Genomic DNA, 21041 nt, shown 5'->3' on the forward strand with positions numbered 1-21041 from the left:
TGAATGTACTTTACAATGTTAAGAGAAGAATAATCCTCTTAGTTTATGGTTTTTAAATGATTTATACTGTTTTCTCAAAAGGCATTTATTTTTCCTTTTTATAAATGATACATGATGGTCTATGCTACCACATACTAGAGTTTTCAATCATAGATATCTCTCTAAACAGAATCCTTTGCAATCTTCTTCAAAGAAAGCTGGCACCAAAGAATAATGGAAAGAGCTAGAAATAAGATGCATGAATTAAAGAGTTTCAATTGTTTCTCTTGCAGGAGTTTGGAAGACAAGCTGAAATTCCATTTAATTAACAAATTTTATTTAACAGCATATTTCTTTCAAAAGTTAGACTTAAGAGCACGAAGTATGTGCTTTTTATTCTAAATGTCCTCAACATGTTGGCACTAGTCATTTCATTTAGGAATTAAATTCAACGAAATTCATAATAAGGAATTCCCAACTGAGGCAACTTGAATCTTCAAAAACAATATTGTTATAATTCTTTGATTTCTAGCTTCACAAAGGGATGTATGGTATTAGATAGGTAATGCTTTTTCACCATGACTAATTTGTCCTTAGAAGCTAAATAGGATAATTAGCATTTCTCCATTATTTATGTATATTAAGGACAATCTTTGAACTTCACCGATAAAATGAAGTGTGTTTCTTGAAGATATACTTAAAGTCCTAAATGACTGTTATTGTTATATGTAGAAAGACTTCACAAAATTAGAGACAAAAAGCATAGCAAATTATTGCAACATTAGAAAATAATAAGAAAGAGAAAAAGAAATTGTAGAAGCAATGGTTCAGAGCTTTTTTGTACTTCTGTACAGTGACGATATACCCTAAGCTGTCAGGACCATATTAAATGGGGCATAGTTAAATTGAGTGGCTCTGATAAGAAGCTCGGCTTTGCTATCAAAGTTCTAGATCAGTTGGATTGAATTTCCTGCATATTGCACATTTCCAGACTTTCATTCTCTCTCTTTCCTTTCAGTGACACTACAAGGGCAGCCTTAGATATGCTTATAATTTGTGGTTTTATAATGCAGGGGACATCTACATTTTCAAAGAAGAGATGATACCATAGAAGCCAGGAGCAAAAAAGTTTTCCCAAGCATTCATTGTGCCAATGCTCTCTGAAAGTGTTTTAAAAATGACCTTGTATATCCTTAGGAGAGACATTATTTGCATGAAAATAAAAATGCACATTTGCCTGGACTTAGAAGTATATCTCTGATACTTGAACCTCAAGCATTCTAACATCAATAGTAAATTAGGAGGTTTTCCAATTCTTTTTATGAAATCTTTTGAAACTTGTTCTACCCTTCAAACATAACCCAAAGAATTATTTAATTGCTTTGTATTTCAAATTTTCTCATGTGGAATGGTAGGATGTGCGGTATTTTAATAACTCATTTTGTTAGAACAAAAATTATATGCTTAATTTAATGCTGAAGAGTGTATATGTCTGATACAAGTGTTCAAATTATTTTGCAAAAAGGCTAGATAATGTGGTTAACACAAATATGAAAAGTGAAAAAAGTTTTATGATACAAAATTAAATGCTGTCGAAGTTCAAACATCTGAATGCCATGGTTATCTGAACTTTATAACATCATGGGAGAAGCTTTCTTTAAAGGAGAAATCACTCTCAGCTGAGTTCCAAGATTAAATATTAAAACTCCATAATTAATGGTATTTTTAAAGTAAAGTCTGAGGTCATAATCCCACAAAGATTTACTCTTTCTTAGCTTCATTCATCTGATGCACAGCAAGCACTACTCACAAAGTGTAAAGCTAAGCATATACATGCATAACCTTTATGATCAGGGCCTAAGAGCTGACAGTGCTTAAATCAATTTTCCTGTGGAAATATAATGCTTCTATTTTCTGCATAAATTAAAGTATCAGATCCATTAAAAACTGTAGAGAAGCACAAAATTCACTCCACGGGGGAGATTTTCAAAGCTACAAGGAGTAGCTAAGGGGCTTAATTCACACAGAAAGTCAGGTATCCAGCAACAAACATCCCTACATGTGGTTCAGCGCTTTCCTTTTTTTCATGAGTTTTATATGTTTTATTTGTAATAGTTTTGATCAGATCAGAAGAATGTTTGACACAAGCAGGCGAAAGTAAAACAAAACAAAACAAAACAAAACAAAACAGATAATGATCCCATTATTTCATTGGGATGCCTTGTGATTATGGCATCATTGTGCAAATATGTTTACAGACACTGAATTGCCATTAAAAGCAATAAGATTTATAGTCATATAATTTGGCCCAGAATCAAACTGCCATATTTGGCATTAATTCATTGTTCTCCAGCCACATAATTCTTTCTATTATATATTAGCATTGATTGTCTTGTTTGTCTGCACTGGCAATAAGGGGCAAAGCACATCCAGAAATTAGTAAAAGGGAAATAATGCTTTTGTGCACTAAAGAACTTACCAGAGTCTCATGCTGAATTTCCATATCAGCTTTTGTTTGGCTGTTTTTCTTGTGGCTTCCTTGAGTGCTGATAGAGTTGCTGGGAAGAGAAGAGCCCTGGGAGCTGCCCTTCGACACACTCCTGTAGGAAACATTATTTGATCCACTTTCTGTCTGCTGAGCTGCTTTCTTATCAACTCTGCAGGTAGAAAGTGATTCCTCTGATAAATTACATTGCCCTTCTTCAATCACTCCACTTTTCCCATTCCTTTAATGTTTAAAGTAACCTCTCTGTATCTTTCTGTCTCTAGACCTTTGAGTGATAAATGTTTCTAACTAGCCTTGATCAAATCTGTCACTTGCAATTTCAGGTAGTATATCAATTTAGTCTTTCACATACAATGATTTATTTTATATTTGGGATTGCTGTGGGGCAAACTGGGAATCACTGTATAATGATTGTAGAGTGTCTTTGTAGCTTAAGGTATGGTAGTAGTAAATGTAATTAATTCTGGCTAGTTACTGAACACATTTACTGGCTACAATCACTAAGAATGGGAGGAAAAAGCCATGTACATAATCTTCCTGTTTTCATATGCCTACATTCTGGTATAGTTTAATTATTATCATCTTTGATCAAATTTACCATTCTTTAATTTCAAAGACTATTGGTTTGGTTAACAAAATAATATGAGCCAGATTATCATTTTATTTTTAAAAATCTCCACATCCCAAATTGTTTCATAAAGTAATTACCTGTTTAAAAGTTCTTTCATAAAACTGTCTTTTGCTGAATATGTGATGGAGGAACCACTCTTTTGGTAACATCTAATCTGGCCAGGGATGTCTTGGGAAGATTTTGTGTTCTTTTTGCCTTTCAAATCACCATTCAAAATGTCACCAGTTTCTGTTTTCTTATTAAATTCATTCTCTGCTTCACAGTGTTGGTCAGTTCTCTTTTTATCTTTTTTTTTCTCTGATTTTGCCTGCTTACTTCCAAAACCTGAACTTTTTGCTTCTTTCTTTTCTACCTTTGCTTTAGGAACATCAGTTTTTCTACCATTCAGAGCTGGGAGTTTACTCTTACGAAAACCAAACCAGCTAGCTATAGAGGGCCCAGTCTTTTGCTTCATCTCAGAAGTGGGAGATTTCGTTTGCCCTTGACCCTTCTGCACATTTTCCTGGATACACAACATGACTTTTTCCTCTATTGTAGGTTGTGCAACAGATGAACTCAAAGCATGGGTAACCTCACAGATTTCTTGTCTTTGTGACTTGCTTGCTTCAAGTTTATGAGGATAACTTATTCTATCCAAATTTTGAAATGATGAAATTGGTTCTTTTGGAATAGCAGGTGATGACTTGAACTCCAATTCTACTTGTATGTTGCTTTTTTTGTTCAGCGTATGCTTTTTAGAATTCTCACTGGTTTTTCCACTGTGGATAAATATACTTGGTCTATCTTTCTGAGACGATGATTTGTTTCCCTCACATTTTGAAACGCTGTGAAGCAAGTCCACTTTTGGAGATGTTCTGAATGGTAGTTTACTTGGGCTACCATTCTGACTATTGGAACTAGTCATACTTACATCAGAACCTTGTCTAGAATAGACATTTTCTGGGACTTTTGAAATATTTGAAAGAGTTTCTGATGCCACTAATCCAGGAATGGCTTTGAATTGGTATCCCTCCATGTTAGAGTTCTGTCTTGTTAAAGAATTTCCTCTTTCAGAAGTGTTAGTAATGATCTGAGTCCGTACTTTTCCTAGCCCTTCACTTACAGTGGTGGCTGGCTTTTCCCCTGTGTGAACACTAAAACTTTGACTACGGGCCTTTGCTCCATTCATTCCCAGAGCTGGTTTTAAGTATGTTTTATTACTAGAAGAAACAGATCTCTTAACTAATTTGTTTTCTAATCCATCTTCTCTGTCTACCATCATGTTGCAGTTTTTAGGAGAGAGAGATGATGCTGTATTCATACCAAGTCCCATGGAAAAATTATCTTTTATTTCAGAATCGGCCATAGCAACGCTTAATTTAGTATCCATTGTTTCTGTTGTGATTAGACTCATGGATTCATCCTGCTCGTACTTACATGAAGTGACACTGCTTTTGGAAGCTGCATTTATACTGTCTTTTTCTTGTTTCCCTGGTACAGTAGAACTCTTCCTGAGGAGCTGGGGAGATTTTACAAGTAGTTGCAGTTCTACAGGGAGACGGGTTTTCAGTCCTTTCTCATGAGAGTTTTGGACAGCATTTGTCATGTCACTGTCTTGAAACAATAGTTGTAATGAGGAATGGTTAACCTGAGATAGAAGAGGCTGGCAAGTACTTGCTGTGTGACATTGTGGAGATGTGGGCAAACTATTTGGCATCTTTTGAGGCTGAGGAACTCCATTGTCACTGGATAGTTCTTTTTTTCCTGAATATGTGCTTTGTGGGGAAACAGTTTTCAGTGACACACAAGCTAGCGAGAAAGTCTTAGCAGTCCATAATCCTGTGTTAGAAAGTTCCTGATTGCTACAGAATACTGATTGATTAGAGGTTTTAGGGCAAGCTTTCTTTATGAAAACTTTGGAAAGCCCTTGGGAGGCTCCAGGGGAGCTGTAGGACTGCTGAGACATGTTTTGGGTGCTCATTTCTGCATTCTCTGGAAGATGAGCTAATTCAGTTTTGGCCATGAGAGGTGTATTTTTTGTTTGCATTTCATGATTAAATAGTTTCTGAAAAGGAACAGGGTTTGCAGTATCTTTTAAGGGTGATGATTTAAGACTATTTTTTGCTGTTTCATTGGGAATAGTTGCTCCTGGCTTTGTGGATAAAGGTGGAGAATGTTCATAGTTTGGTTTTATTAACAGTGAAGTTGATCGGCCTGGTGGAGGGGGTGGTGAAGGGGATTGGATTTCTACAGTTGTTAAATCACAATGAATGTCTCTGGTTGGCGGTTCTCCAAAGTCACTGGGTTCTATAAGGTGCCGCAGCAATAACGGTGATCCTGGAACTGGAATCTCTGCATTCTTTGTCCAATCACTTCCTTTAGAATTTTCAGGAAGATGGGCAGGGTGCTTTGGAATATGTATGTCTATTTTTGAATCCAGATTATGTGTTGGACTTTGTGCCTTTTTGAATCTTGACAGTTTCACAGGTGCAAAAGCTGGGGATTTTCCTAGGATTGTTGGGTCAGAGGATGAGGCTGCAGCAGACTCCTCACTGTCCATCACCTTAATTTTCTGTGGTGAATACTTACTTCTGCTGGGAATTTTAGTCAAGCTTTGTTTTTGATTGATACCTGCATGAACAGTAGATGTGGAATTGGCCTTGTATGATGCATTGTACACTGGTTTCACCAGCTTTTGTTGTACAGTATTTTGCAACAATGTTCTTCCAACGTGTAACGATTCACTGCATGTCATGGGAACAACTGTATTTTCATTCCCTGCGTTATTCTGAAGAGTCTTTTTCTCTATTTCATCTTTAGGTGTTTCTAAAACACTGTAGTTTCTAGCATCAGTTCCTGTCTGCAAATTATTGATTCCCTGAGGTATATGTTCAGTGTATTTTGCATTGGGTCCGCTTTGTGGTCGGTTGATTGAAATTTCATTTCTAGTCATCGTGACCACTCCAGATTGATGTGAGCTGAATTCAATAGGCTCACCATCCTTAGCATCAAATATTACAGTAGTGCATTCTTCAGAAGTCTTTTCTATAACCTTTTGTTGTTTAATGAAATTACATGTCTTTGGCCCAATATCTGACTTAGTGAACACTTGTTTTTCCTCTCCATCAGTAGATACAAACTCAGAAGTCTCTGTCCTTGCAAGCACATCAGAGCTCTTGGTATGCTTGTCAATAAAGGGAGTTGTTGATAACTCCAATGGACTTTTTTCATCACTGCTTTCTATATGCAGTTCGTCCATGACTTCATTGTCATCAGTATCTGAAAACTGTAAATGAAGGTCCTTCCAACCTAGATTAGCAGCACTTTGATCTAGCTGTAGTACAGGCAGTTTAACATTTGGACATGATTTTACCTCCAACTGAAAACCATTGCCAAAACTAGTTAGTTTTTCAGGTCTTTCCTTTGAATTAAAATAAGAACCTTTTTCAAGTAAATGTTTCCCATTAGGCTCCCAACCAACTAGACTGTCAGAAATACTGTGGGTTAATTTATTACAATAGAGCCTGCAGCCTTTGCTTGGTATTTCATGCAGCAACACTAAAGACGAAGATTCATCATCTGCATCATCATGTGAATCTGAATCATAAGTGAAAGTTTTATTGTGCTCGATGCAAACACTCCCTATTTCTATTGGCTTACAACGAGTTTGTTCTTCATGACTGCCACATTTAATTCCAGGGGAATATATCCCTTCATTGGAGTCCATGCAATCTTTGTAACCCCATTTTGATAATAATGAAGATGGTTCAAATAATATTTTCTGTTTCTGTAACTTCTTCAGCCCTTCCAAAATGTGGTTCTCTTTGATACGAGTTGGAGGTAGATCGTCTGTAGGACTAGAGAGGTTGCTTGGGAGTGATGAACCAATGCTTATTCTTTTATCCCAGCTCATAGATGACTGTTTAAAAAAAAATCAGAAATTACTGAAAATGCTGGTCAGAAAAAAAAGTAACACTTTTTATTTCATTGGTAGGGCTCTATCAAATTCATGTTCCATTTTGGTCAATTTCACAGTCATAAGTTTTTGAAAATAAATAAATGTCATACAGCAGCACAGAAATAAGGATGGCATTCTATGGAACTTCCACCCTTACTTCTGCACTGCTGCTGGTGGTGACCTTCAGAGCTAGTGACCTTCCAACAGCCACTGCAACTCTCTCCCCCTCCCCCCACCAAATAATCTTACAATCCCCTCAAACTCCCTTTTGAGTCAGGACCTCCAATTTAAGAAACCCTGGCCTCCCCCATAAAATCAGTATAGTATTGTGTAAAAGCACATGGAGAAGAAGGAACCAAATTTAATTGTCTGTGGGTGCATGCATGATTGTGAGTTTGGTAGGGGCCTAGTTATAGCTGAACCTAAGAGACGAAAATTTCCATTTCCCAAGCCTTTTGCTTCTTTACCTTCTTATTCTACCTCTTTCAAAAAAGCCTATTTGAAGTTAGCATGCTTTTAAAAGGAAACTAAATGAAACTTTCTTTTCGACAAGAACCCTGAAGAAAATCCAAACCTGTCAAAAAGGAGTTGTTGCTCAGAGAAGCTTACCCTTCAATGTGCTCATTTAATGCAGAATAGAGAATAGAACACTATTAAAACCAATACAAGCTCTCTTGCTTACCCCATTAACACTGGTAGTTGTTATGGTCCCACTGTTATTGCTGATTCATCATCCATTAGCACTTTGCATTGAGGTAACTTAACAGTTAGGGTCAAGGGGCTAAGCTCCCTATATGATTCAAGCTTAGATTTTTCCAACACTTTATTCAAGACCATTAATTAGCTCACACTACACCTCTCTTCTGATCTATTTTTTTCTTATGCATTGCGGAACCAAGCCCTTTCAGTTCACTTGCTTTCTGTCTCCTAAACCATAACATACTTTTACAAAATCTACTAAATATTCCAAATTCTAACCCTGATTAAATCCAGGCAGCCCAAATAAAGCCCGTGCAGGCATAGTCCAGTCTCATGTTTCAATGCATACACTGTTTTCGCATGTTGCATTCTGAAAGCAATTTTGCCAGATAGCTTAAAACAGAGGTGGGGAACCTTAGGCCCAGGAGCCAGATGCAGTCCCTGGCTTGACTGGATCCGGCTCCTCCTCCGCAGAATTGGGGAGCCCACAATGGCACTCCATCCCCCATCTAACTGATTTTTCTGTGGGTCAGCAGCATAGTTCCTGCCTACCCACCTACTTTGCAGAGCCATGCAGCTGCACTCAGCTGTTGGAAGGTGAGTAGCGTGGCAGGTGGCTGATCAAAGCCAGCTGAGGAAGCGTGGTGGGAGGGGAACTGGGAGAAGCTGAGGCTGCGTGGTGGAGTGGAGCCTCTGGGGAAGGGGGAGATGAGGCCACATGGTGGGGGGGCTGGGACCAGCTCCGGCAGCCAGGGCCCATCGCATGGCGGGGATGCTGGGACCTGCCGGGGGGAGGAAGAGGGCGGAGCCTGCTCAGGGGACTGGGGCCATGGGGGGTGGGTTACTCTCGTGGTTGAGGTCTGCTCTAGCCCTAGCCCTTCCCCAGGGCTGAAGCTTTGTTCAGGGCCGCAAAGTGGCTTCCCAACTGCTCCCTGGGCTGCCTGCGTGGCAGCTGCCCGAAGCTGGAGCCAGACTGTGGTGTGGCTTCTCCTGGGGCTGCGGCCCCCTGCCCTTTCTTCCCCCTTCCCCTTTCTTTTGCCTCTCAAGAGCCCCCTGCCTCCTCCCCCAGCTCCCCACACGTCACTGCCCCACCACCAGCACCTCACTCTTTGCAAACCCTGAGTGCTGGCAGCAGCTTCCCTCTGCCCCGAGGGGATGAGGGGATTCACAACAGCTTGCACAGCAGTGCTTCATGGAGGGGAACATTCCACCTTCTCCCCAAGGGGGGGGCCTTATCTGGGAGAGTCTCTTGGGGAGCAGTGCCACTGGTGGGTGCCACAGTGGCACAAATCTGAACAAGTGCACATGACCTCATTGTTGGCGCACAAGACAAAACTCATTCCGCTCATGAAAGGAAAATCTTAGTCAGCGGCCCCTGACCCAAAATAGGTTCCCCATCTAGGGTAGCCAGGTGTCCAATTTTGAACCAGACAGTCCAGCATTTGAGCTTTCTGTTCGGGAAACAAATTGAGAAAATATAATTGAGAAAATATAAATGTCTGGTATTTCCTAAATAAGATGTAATGTAGATTGTGATGTAATGTCAAGTGTGTCCAGTATTTTTGTTGAAACCATCTGGCAACCCTATCCCCATCCCTAGCTTCAAGAGTGAAGGAGGCCTGACGTTTATTCTGCCAGCTCATCAAACATCCTCACATTTGCCACTCCTAACTAGTTTAATAATCATTGAAAGGGCTGGGTAGAAAAGAAGAAATGCAAATACAGGCAGTCCCCGACTTACGCGGATCCGACTTATGTCGGATCCCCACTTACGAACGGGGCTTTCTCGCCCTGGAAGTCGGGGCGAGAAAGCCCCGTTGGTAAGCTGCTCCGGTGCCCCTGGTCTGCTGGAGACCGTCTCCAGCAGACCAGGGGCACCGGGCGGGTTCCCGCGCTTCTGAGGCTTTGCCAGAGCAAAGCCTCAGAGGCGCGGGGAACCGCCGCTGCTGCCGCTTCAATCTGGGTGCCTGTGGTCTGCTGGGGACCGTCCCCAGCAGACCACAGGCTCCCGGACTGAAGCCGCAGCCGCGGCGGGGTCCCTCGCCTCTGAGGCTTTGCCAGAGCAAAGCCTCAGAGGCTCTGCTCCCCGTGTCCCTGGTCTGCTGGGGAGGGGGGGGGGCAGCTAGTGTGCTCCCCCCCCCCCAGCAGACCAGGCTTTTGTTTTGGACTCTGGGGCAGAGCAGCTGGGGCGCTGCCGATTGGTCCTGCAGCGCCCGCTCTGGGCACTACTGGACCAACCCGGCAGCACCCCAGCTGCTCTGCCCCAGGTCCTGATTCAGCCGCTGCTGGTCAGTTTCAGCAGCGGCTGAATCAGGACGCCTGGGGCAGAGCAGATGGGGTACTGCTAGGTTGGTCCAGTAGCACCCAGGAGCGGCGCTACTAGAGCAACCCAGCAGCACCCCAGCTGCTCTGCCCCAGGCGTCCCCAAGTCAGCTTCTGCTGAAACTGACCAGCGCTGACTACAAGAAGCCCCAGGCAGAGTTGCTCTGCCCCGGGCTTCCTGGAATCAGCTGCTGATCAGTTTCAGCAGCAGCTGACTTGGGGACGCCTGGGGTTCTTAAGTTGATTCTGTATGTAAGTCAGAACTGGCGGTCAGTTTCAGCAGTGTCTGAATCTGGACGCCAGTTCCGACTTACATACAGATTCAACTTAAGAACAAACCTACAGTCCCTATTCTGTACGTAACCCGGGGACTGCCTGTAGTCACAGTTTTTGACTACTCCATTCTGTTTCAGATGAATTGGGTTACTAAAGGAGACAAACCAGTTTGCTTTACCCTTTTACTGCACATCTTTCCATCATTCCAAGTGTAGGAGGAGCCACTGGAATATTCACTGCAAGCACTCGATAGAGAGAGTTCACTGCTACTGCAGCTGCTCCGGGGATATAGACGACTGGGCCCTGTCATATTTAACTGACTCTGGCATTTCAAGGCAGGTATGCTGGATTTCACATTCTGCTGGCATTCCTAAAACACAAGAAGAAATGCAACAATCTTATGGGTAAAAACAGATGATTTTCTCTTCTACCTGACTGATTTAGTTAATAGGGCAAAATGCAAGTGTGCCGTTTACACTTGCATAATATTCCATCACGTTCTGGCAAAATTAATGAATAGATGTAAAATGTGATTAGTTTTATTAACAGAAAAAAATCACAGTTCCTGCAATTCTTTGTATATATTTACTGTGGCTTCTGTATTCTGTGGGTCTATGTGCACCACTTTTTTGAGTCTGTGTGAATTATACTGCAGATATTAGCACCATGCTCCAGTAAGATATCGCAAACTAAGTTATAAAAGTACAAGTACATCTTGACAACTGCATTATAGGCTCACAATGTAACAGATGAGGCTCTGCAAACTGGACAAGGTAAATTAATTTAGTGTCCCAAACAGAATGTCCACTGAGAATGGAATCTCTCAATTACAGTCTAATTCTGGTTTCCTATCTAGTCCAAAGCTTTGTCTAAGAAACTCTCTGATGTAGGACAATCCATCTTTGTGTCACTCTCAGACAGCTGAAGCCTCCTGCTTATGCAATTTATTGACACTTTATGGCTGCTTTTAGTACTTGGGTAGTTATCGCCCCTCTCCAAATGCAATTTCAGTTGACTGTGACTAAATGCCAGCTTTGAGGAAGAAAGTAATGAAGAGCAGATAGCACGTTAGGTAAAATATTAAACCTTTTTAGAAGTATCTAGGATGCTTTTAATTTGTATTCAAACTAGTATTTTTGTGCCAAACAATGCTAGACTTTTTAAAACTTTAAGCCCCTGCACTGTTATACTGTTATGATGATACCCTCTAACGCCATATAGAATCAGAAACTTTTAATTACCAGGGAGACCAAAGAGCAACACTACTACATTTTTTTCCCAGAAAGTTGGCTTAGAAATTCATTAAAACTAGAAAATCATCTCTTAGCCAAGCCTTATGCGATATTTATTGATTTCCATTCTTGTTTACAGCCTGATGTAGTTATGCTTAGATGGGTGTTTTCACATACATATCCCAATAGAATACAAACAAATCTAAGATTATATAATACATGAGCAGCTGGCAAAACTGTCAAATAGATTCAATGGATGTAAAAATGCCTCCTGGAAATCTATGGAAAATATTCCATCTAGAGAACATTCTCCATATACTCTGTTCCAGGCTGGATTGCTTTCTGTGTATGTGTTTTCCCTGCATTTATTACTACGAACGCCATTTGGCTGAGAACAGGACTTTTATTGCTGAGGAGTTACCTATTGCTGCTCGTTCCTCAAATGACATCATAATGCTCTGCCCATGACAAAGCTAACTACAGGGCAAATAACCATTCCTTATCATGGACAAAACCCATGTCTGGGAAAAATCAGGCAATGGTAGCAGGAGCAAGTTAACTTCAGGGAGTTGTTGACACAAGTTCTCCTAAGCAGTGAAATGGGTGCAGGAGGACTGGCCTTCAAATCTGCTAGAGAACCAGGTGATACACCCAAGACAAGTTTCTGCATTTCTGCAATAGAGTCCTTTGGCTTTGTTAATACATCTCTTTTCACCAGTGGCATCATTCACGGCTATCACTAGTGCCCCCTCCCACATATCCTACCTTGCAAGGTAGAAGGCCAACAGTATCAGTAACTTCTGCTTATTATAACATTTCAGCTGTGGTGCTAAGAAACCTACAATGTTTGGTGCACTCTGGGCTGGCACCTAGCCAACAGGTCAGACATGTCCAAAGTGCATAGTGCATGGAAGGGCTTCTGTAGATTCTGGGGAAGAGGAGTACATGGCATGCTGCAGCGCTCTCACCCCCCTTCTCCCACCTTCTGCAGCTTTGAGAGCCTTCCCATTCCCACCCTTTTCCCCCTTTGCGCCTTTAGGAGGAGAGGGACATCAGGTCCTATGACTTCAGAATAAGAGGCAGATGGACATCTAAGCACAAATATTTTCATGTAAATACCACTAACATTTATGGCAAGTAAGAAAAGATGGAAAATATGGTACATCTCATTAAAATTCTCTGTAAATAAAATGTTCTCCAAGCTTTCTAAATTACATCAGTAGTTCCTTTAAAAGGTGGTTGGGGTTTGGTCTATCTAATTTTTTTAAAAATTTCTGTTTAAAAATTAATTACTTTTAGTTAACTTGCACACTGGCTTATTGATTTGCATTGCAAAATCTGACTTTCCCTCCCAATCATGACTTCTAAACCACCACCTTTAGAGTACAAAAGGAGTCTGTATGAGCAATTTAAACATGTAATTGTTGTTCAAAAGGAAAGACAACTGAATGAATCAAACAATTGCAGAGATAAAACTACTACTTAGAAAAATCTAACCTGAAGGCTAAATTACAGAAAGTACAGAGGGTCATTAACATCTTTGTGAACCTCTGAAACAATGGCTTTCCAGTAAAATACGTATTATTATAAAGCAGATTACATTGTTGATGACACTTTTATACTTTAAGACAAAAGGCACAGAAAGGCTCGATTTTCTGTTCTCATCCCCTTTATTTCTCTCTGTATCTTTATGTGACTTTTGTTTTTAAAGTTACTTTTCTCTCCATTAATGAAACATGAAAGCCCCACTGGTTAAAGTTTTGCCAAATAAGCACAAAGCTAACCCCATTTTTAAAAAAATGCAGAGACCATGAATTTTTAAAAGTTCATACATAATATATCATAAAAGTAGGATGAATAATATGGTGCATGGGCTTTAATAAAAAGCTCCTTGACCATTTCTCAGAGATTTTGAGATGTAATCAATACCCAAAAAGGTATCTTGGGGACATTGTCAAGATTTATGCTTTTTTTGCACAGAGTGGCACTTTCTGTGTACTATATCAACCAGGGACATGATATTGAATTTCAGAGAACAGAAGAAAGGAAAGTATTGTTATCTGTCTCAACAATGGCTCACCCATGACATCGCACTTCATAGACAGAAATGAGTGCTCCAAATGAGGCACTCAAAGAGAGCACAAAGACTCACATGAATCTGAACACCAGTAGTTCGTGACTGTATCAAACTTCTGTTCCTTTCTACATCTGAAAGCAAATCCCCAGACGAGAGATCTAAGATGCGTGAATGCAGTTTCTGGCAGAAGAGAATGACCAAAGCATAAACATTTGACAAATATGTAACAGATCAGCATTTTAAAAATTCCAAACAGTGCAGTTAAATTTCAAAGGAGAATAAAACCCTGTGGTAAAAGAACACTTGTCCTCATTTTCCATTTTATGCTTACTAAGTCCAGGATGTGAAATACAAAGATTTTTGATCCAAAGAAAACTGAGCTTTTTCTCCCTATGCCTGTTTCAGAACTTATCATGATTTCACATGCAACAATGTCAAATTAATAGGACCACACTCATATTTATCCAGAGGGTGTAGCAAGTTTGAATTTTAAAATTATAAAAATTTATGATGAAATTAACATTTATAAAGCTATCAACATGGTAACGTGGTTTTATTTAGCAGTTGCTACAGCCCGAGTGAATGATTACAAAAGTGACCCTATTTCTAAACAGCATTGATCTTGTGAAGCCTTGACTTGCACACATTTTAACTCAAAGTCATTAATGTCATCTGTTAGGAACAATTAATATGAAAAGAAAATAATTGCATCAGGGAGCAAGGGACTCTGAGGATTTTGTGCATTAACATTCACATGATGTTCAATTGCACAAGAAGGCCTTTATTTCAGCTTTGCTTGGAAGGACTGCTAACCTGATGCCATTTCCCCTATATTAGTTGGTATACTAATTACCAAAGCTTTCTGTATACAGTAAGTCTGACCTGTGTTAATTGCAAATGTATGATTTATCTGAATGTTGTTTCTTGACCAATGACTTCAAAAGGAAAAAAAAATCCAGCAAAATCTGCTGTCCAGTTGGTCATGTGAGCCAACTTTTTTTTGATTATAGACACTTGGGATCTGATCCACAGTCCACTGAAATATACAAAAAGGCTCCTACAGACTTCAGTGAGTTTTGGGTTAGGCCCTCTGGTCAGACCCTGCCCACCTTCCCTGTAACCAGAGAAGAATCAAGACATCAGAAGCACTACATTCACGTGACACATGGGTGTGGGTTTTGGGAAGAGATGAAGGGGAAGGAGGACAGGTTGCAGAAAACATGCAGAGGAAATCTGGCACTCTGGGTTACACTGTGCAGGACATACCCTAGGGAATTTGGGGAGAAGGCAACACAGTAACCCCAGAAACTGTTTATCCTGGGTCCACCATTGTTAGTATGAGGGGAAGTAGCAGCTTGTGACAGCAAATCCTACCCACATCCATCTAGAGCAGTGGTTCTCAAACTTTTTGGGGTCCAGAGCCATTTGCATGCGTAAAAATTTATGCGGAGCCCCAGAGGTCCACTGATTGTATGTGTTGTACCTATTGATGTTTCCAGTTTGTCAACCTGGCAGAGCCCCTGGAGATGTCTCGCCTTTTGTCTTAACTGATCGCGGAGCACAGTTTTTAGAAACACTGATCTGGAGTAGTGGCAGTGCAACTTTACCCAGGCTTCTGCAAGCTGGGCCTGAGGGTTCAGCTCATACTGCATAGTGTGCTCAGACTGCTTCTCAGGCACTCTCTTGCACAATTTCTTCCTCTAGAGAATGAACCACCTAGAAATACACATCCCTGTGTAAGGCCTTTGCTGCTTCATCCAGTATTGCAAAGTGACTTTTCTTCCAGGCAGTTCAGTACTTTTAACCACTAATTATTAATTTGGGAATAATTTTGCAAAAGTTACATATTCATTTGGCTTTCCTTCAATGTTTTGTTTCAGCTGGTACTATCTAGTTTCAGGAAGGTTTTGGGAAACTTTGAATTATAAATGGGTTGCATAATCATATTTCTTCAAACATAACATTGAATAGTTGCCACAAACACTTTGCATTCAGTATATTTTTCATTACAAATATTTGCCACACACAGGGTATATATATTTTAACATGGTTTCACTCATATCTATTCTCCATTTATTGAATGTGAGCCACTGAATATATTGTTATTGGAATTATAGGCTGATGTTTTTCAAAAGTGTAAATATTGCTAATTACACCTTCCCAAGCTCACAGGTTTAATATGAATTCAGAGTTAGTCTTGGAAATGGCGGAGATGCTCAATGACTTCTTTGTTTCGGTCTTCACCGAGAAGTCTGGAGGTGCGCCTAATGTAGTGAATGCAAGCAGAGAGAGGGTAAGTTTAGAAGACAGGATACAAAAAGAACAAGTTAAAAATCACTTAGGAAAGTTAGATGTCAGCAAGTCACCAGGTCCTGATGAAATGCATCCCAGGATACTCAAGGAGCTGATAGAGGAGGTATCAGAGCCTTTAGCTAAGATCTTTGAAAAATCATGGAAGACAGGGGAGATTCCAGAAGACTGGAAAAGGGCAAATATTGTGCCCATCTATAAAAAGGGGAATAAGAACAACCCAGGAAACTACAGACCGGTCAGTTTAACGTCTGTCCCAGGGAAGATAATGGAGCAGGTAATTAAGGAAATCATATGCAAACACTTGGAAGGTAATAAAGTGATAGGAAATAGCCAGCATGGGTTTGTGAAGAACAAGTCATGCCAAACTAATCTGATAGCTTTCTTTGATAGGATAACGAGCCTTGTGGATAAGGGAGAAGCGGAGGATGTCATATACCTAGACTTTAGTAAGGTATTTGATACGGTCTCGCATGATATTCTTATTGATAAACTAGGCAAATATAACTTGGATAGGGCCATGATAAGGTGGGTGCATAATTGGCTGGATAACTGTAGTCAGAGAGTTGTTAATGGTGCTAAATCCTGCTGGAAAGGGATAACAAGTGGAGTTCCGCAAGGGTCTGTTTTGGGACCCGTACTGTTCAATATCTTCATCAATGATGTAGATATTGGGATAGAGAGTACGCTTATTAAGTTTGCAGAGGATACCAAACTGGGTGGGGTTGCAACTTCTTTGGAGGATAGGGACATAATTCAAAATGACCTTAGCAAGTTAGAGAAATGGTCAGAGGTAAACAGGATGAAGTTTAATAAAGAGAAATGCAAAGTGCTCCACTTAGGAAGGAACAATCAGTTCCATACATACAAGATGGGAAGTGACTGTCTAGGAAGGAGCACAGCGGAAAGGGATCTAGGGGTCATAGTGGACCACAAGTTGAATATGAGTCAACAGTGTGATGCTGTTGAAAAAAAAGCAAATATGATTCTAGGTTGTATCAACAGGTGTGTTGTAAGCAAAACTTGTGAAGTCATTCTGACGCTCTACTCTGCACTAGTTAGGCCTCAGCTGGAGTACTGTGTCCAGTTCTGGGCGCCACATTTCAAGAAAGATGTGGAGAAATTGGAAAGGGTACAGAGAAGAGCGACAAGAATGATTAAAGGTCTGGAGAACATGACCTATGAAGCCAGGCTTCATGAACTGGGCTTGTTTAGTTTGGAAAAAAGAAGATTAAGGGGGGACATGATAGCGGTTTTCAAATATCTAAAAGGGTGTCACAAGGAGGAAAGAGAAAACTTGTTCCTCTTGGTTTCTGAGGACAGGACAAGGAGTAATGGGCTTAAAGTGCAGCAAGGGCGGTTTAGATTGGACATTAGGAAAAAATTCCTAACTGTCAGGGTGGTCAAATATTGGAATAAATTGCCAAGGGAGGTGGTGGAATCTCCCTCTCTGGAGATATTTAAGAACAGGTTAGATAGACATCTGTCAGGGATGGTGTAGACGGAGCTTGGTCTTGCCTTGAGGGCGGGGGGCTGGACTCGATGACCTCTCGAGGTCCCTTCCAGGCCTATGATTCTATGATTCTATGAAAGCCACTGGAAAATTCAAATTGATTCAGACTTAGGAGTCTTTGATGCTATACCCAGGTATTGGCAGGACCCTTTAAAAAGGGATGTCTTTCTTTCAAAGAGACCAACCGCCTCCGCTTTCCTAGCAGAAGATTTTTAGTGCAAGTTTCTGTAATTTAAGCTATGCATTAGAGAGGAAAATGGGGATGTGTGAGGTGAACAGACACTAACGTTTATTTCCCAAGAAAACATTCTGGAAATGTTATTTCTGGAGTCTTAGAGCTTAAAGACTTGCTTCAGGGTTTGATAGTCCCTAAAAATGTTTTGAAAATAAATATTTGATTTTATAGGAGTTAGCAATACACATGGCACTAAATAATGAACTGAACAATGCAAATTGTTGTAAGAATAAAAATAATAGGAGAAAGAAATAATAGAAAGTAATTTAATAATCATACGAGAGTACAAAATATATCAGAAGAACAGAAAAGGTCATGCTGGTAGGGGAGTGGCACTATACGTGAAAGAAAACGTAAAATCATATGAAGTAAAAATCTTAAATGAACCAAAATGTACCATAGAATCTCTATGGGTAGTAATTACATGCTCTAATAAGAATATAGCAGTAGGACTATATTATTGAACACCTGACCAAGATATTGATAGTGACTATGAAATTCTAAGGGAGATTAGAGGCTATCAGAATAAAAAACTCAATAATAGTGGGGGATTTCAACTATCCCCATATTGAATGGGTACATTCAGTGATTTTTTTGTTAAAAAAAAAAGTGCTGGTACTCCAGGGAAAAAGTTATTGAGCCCCTCTCCCCCCGCCCCCCCCAAAAAAAGCCAGGGTAGGGCCGGCATTGCCCTTTTAAGAGATGCGGCCCCTTTAAGACACATGGCCCTGCCGACTGTCAGACATTTGCATATGGAAGTGCTGGTAGGCCCTATTCTTTCCAGGTAAGCTCTGACTCGAGGTGCTGGTACTGCGTACCAGCCAGTACCAACACAAAAAAAGCACTGGGTACATGTCATGGATACAGGGATAAAATTTCTTGATATCTTAAATGACAGCTTCTTGGAGCAGCTGGTTCTGGATCCCACAAGGAAAAAGGCAATTCTTGATTTAGCCCTAAGTAGAGTATAGGATTTGGTCCAAGAGGACCGCTTGGAAATAATGACTGAAATATAATAAAAATTAACATTCCTGTGGTGGGAAAAGCACCTCAGCAGCCCAACCCTGTGGCATTTAATTTCAGAAAGGGGAACTACACAAAAATGAGGAAGTTAGTTAAACAGAAATTAAAAGGTACAGCGAAAAAAGTAAAATTCCTCCAAGCTTCATGGAAACTTTTCAAAGACACCATAATAGAAGCCCAACTTAAATGTATACCCCAAATTAAAAAAACTCAGTAAGAGAACCAAAAAAATGCCACTTTGGCTTAACAACAAAGTAAAAAAGCAGTGAGAGATTAAAAACCATAGTTTAAAAAGTGGAAGTTAAATCCTAGTGAGGAAAACAGAAAGGAGTATAAAATCTGTCAAATTAAGTGTAAAAATATAATAAGAAAAGCCAAAAAGGAGTTTGAAGAACAGCTAGCCAAAAATTCAAGAGCAAAATGTTTTTTAAATATATCAGAAGCAGGAAGCCTACTAAACAACCAGTGAGGCTCCTGGATCATCGAGATGCCAAAGAAGCACTCAAAGACTATAATGTCATTGCGGAGAAACTAAATGAATTCTTTGCTTCAGTATTTATGGCTGAGGATGTCAGGGAGATTCTCAAACCTGAGCCATTCTTTTTAGGTGACAAATCTGAGTTGTCCCAGATTAAGGTATCATTAGAGGAGGTTTTGGTACAGATTGATAAACTTAAGAGTAACAAGTCCCCGGGACCAGATGACATTCACCCAAGAGTTCTGAAATAACTCAAATGTGAAACTGCAGAATTATTAACTGTGGTTTGTAACCTGTCCTTTACATCAATTGACTGGAAGATAGCTAATGTGACACTAATATTTAACAAGTGCTCTAGAAGCGATCATGGCGATTACAGAATGGTAAATCTAACATCAATACCAAGCAAATGAATTGAAACTATAGTAAAAAGTAAAATTATCAGACACATAGATGAACATAATTTGTTGGGGGAAAAGTCAACATGGTTTCTGTAAAGGAAAATCTTGACTTACTAATCTACTAGAGTTAACTGAGGGAGTCAACAAACATGTGGACAAGGGGGATTCAGTAGATATAGTGTACTTAGATTTCCAGAAAGCCTTTGATAAGGTCCCTCACCAACGGCACTTAAGTGAAGTTAAGTTTTCATGGGATAAAAGGGAAGGTCTTTTTATGGAGAGATAACTGGTTAAAAGACAGGAAACACAGACTAGGAATAAATAGTAAATTTTCAGAATGGAGAGCGGTAGCTAGTGGTGTCCCCTATTGGTCCTCAAAAGGACCAATCCTATTCAAACTGTATATAAATAATGTGGAGAAAGGGGTAACAGTGAGGTGGCAAAATTTGAAGATGATAATACATTTCTGAAGACAGTTAAGACCGAAGCACACCGTGAAAAGCTTCAAAAAGATCTCACCAAACTAAGTGATTGGGCAACAAAATGGAAAATTAAAATTTAATCTTGAAAAATGTAAAGTAATGCACATTTGAAAAAATAATCCCAACATTATATACAATAAGATGGGGCTAATTTACTTAAAACTACTCAAGAGACAGATCTTGGAGTCATTGTGGATAGTTCTCTGAAAATATCCACTCAATGTTCAGCAGCAGTCAAAAAAGCCAACAGAATGTTAGGAATCATTAGAAAAAGGCTAGAGAATAAGACAGAGACTATCTTACTGCCTCTATATAAAACCATGGAATGCCCACATCTTGAATACTGCATACAGATGTGGTTGCCTCATCTCAAAAAAGATATATTGGCATTGGAAAAGGTTCAGAAAAGTGCAACAAAATGATTAGGAGTTTGGAACGAGTCCCATATGAAGAGAGATTTAAAAGAACAGGATTTTTCAGCTTAGAGAAGAGGAAACTAAGGGGAGATATGATAGAAGTCAATAAATTCATGACTGGTGTAGAAAAAGTGAATAGGGAAAAGTTATTTACTTGTTTCCATTACATAAGAACTAAGGGTCACCAAATGAAATTAATAGGTAGCAGGTCTGAAACAAACAAAAGGAAAAGCGACAAGGAGTCCTGTGGCACCTTATAAACTAACAGATGTATTGGAGCATAGGCTTTCATGGGCAAAGACCCACTTCGTCAGAATAAGGCTAGAGATAACAGGGTTAATTCAGTCAGGGAGGGCGAGGCCAACTTCCAGCAGCTGATCTGGAGGTCTGAACATCAAGAGAGGAGAAACTGCTTTTGTAGTTGGCTAGCCATTCTGTCTTTGTTTAATCCTAAACTGATGGTGTCAGTTTGTAGCTAGCCAACAAAAGAAGTTTCTTTTCTCTTGTGTTCACATCTCCAGATC

At 40.0% G+C, this 21041-nt stretch overlaps 1 protein-coding gene across 10 annotated transcripts in view; it reads right to left on the reverse strand.

Annotated features, from left to right (window-relative positions):
• Positions 1 to 21041, reverse strand: part of NCKAP5 (NCK associated protein 5) — a 659073-nt gene that overhangs the window by 87236 nt on the left and 550796 nt on the right. For 8 of the 10 annotated variants that reach the window (XM_075933271.2, XM_075933270.2, XM_025178765.3 and 5 more), the window contains 4 exons: positions 13735 to 13839; positions 10529 to 10720; positions 3194 to 7014; positions 2459 to 2636 (listed from right to left, as the gene is read on the reverse strand). In XM_075933271.2, coding sequence (XP_075789386.2) covers positions 2459 to 2636; positions 3194 to 7014; positions 10529 to 10720; positions 13735 to 13839 — 4296 coding nt within the window. The remainder of the gene's footprint in view (positions 1 to 2458; positions 2637 to 3193; positions 7015 to 10528; positions 10721 to 13734; positions 13840 to 21041) is intronic. The other 2 variants (XM_025178766.3, XM_025178767.3) reach the window with 2 other exon arrangements.

Source organism: Pelodiscus sinensis, chromosome 7 (genome assembly GCF_052426305.1).
Source record: "Pelodiscus sinensis isolate ZL-2025 chromosome 7, ASM5242630v1, whole genome shotgun sequence".
In the NCBI taxonomy this organism is placed as follows: domain Eukaryota; kingdom Metazoa; phylum Chordata; order Testudines; family Trionychidae; genus Pelodiscus; species Pelodiscus sinensis.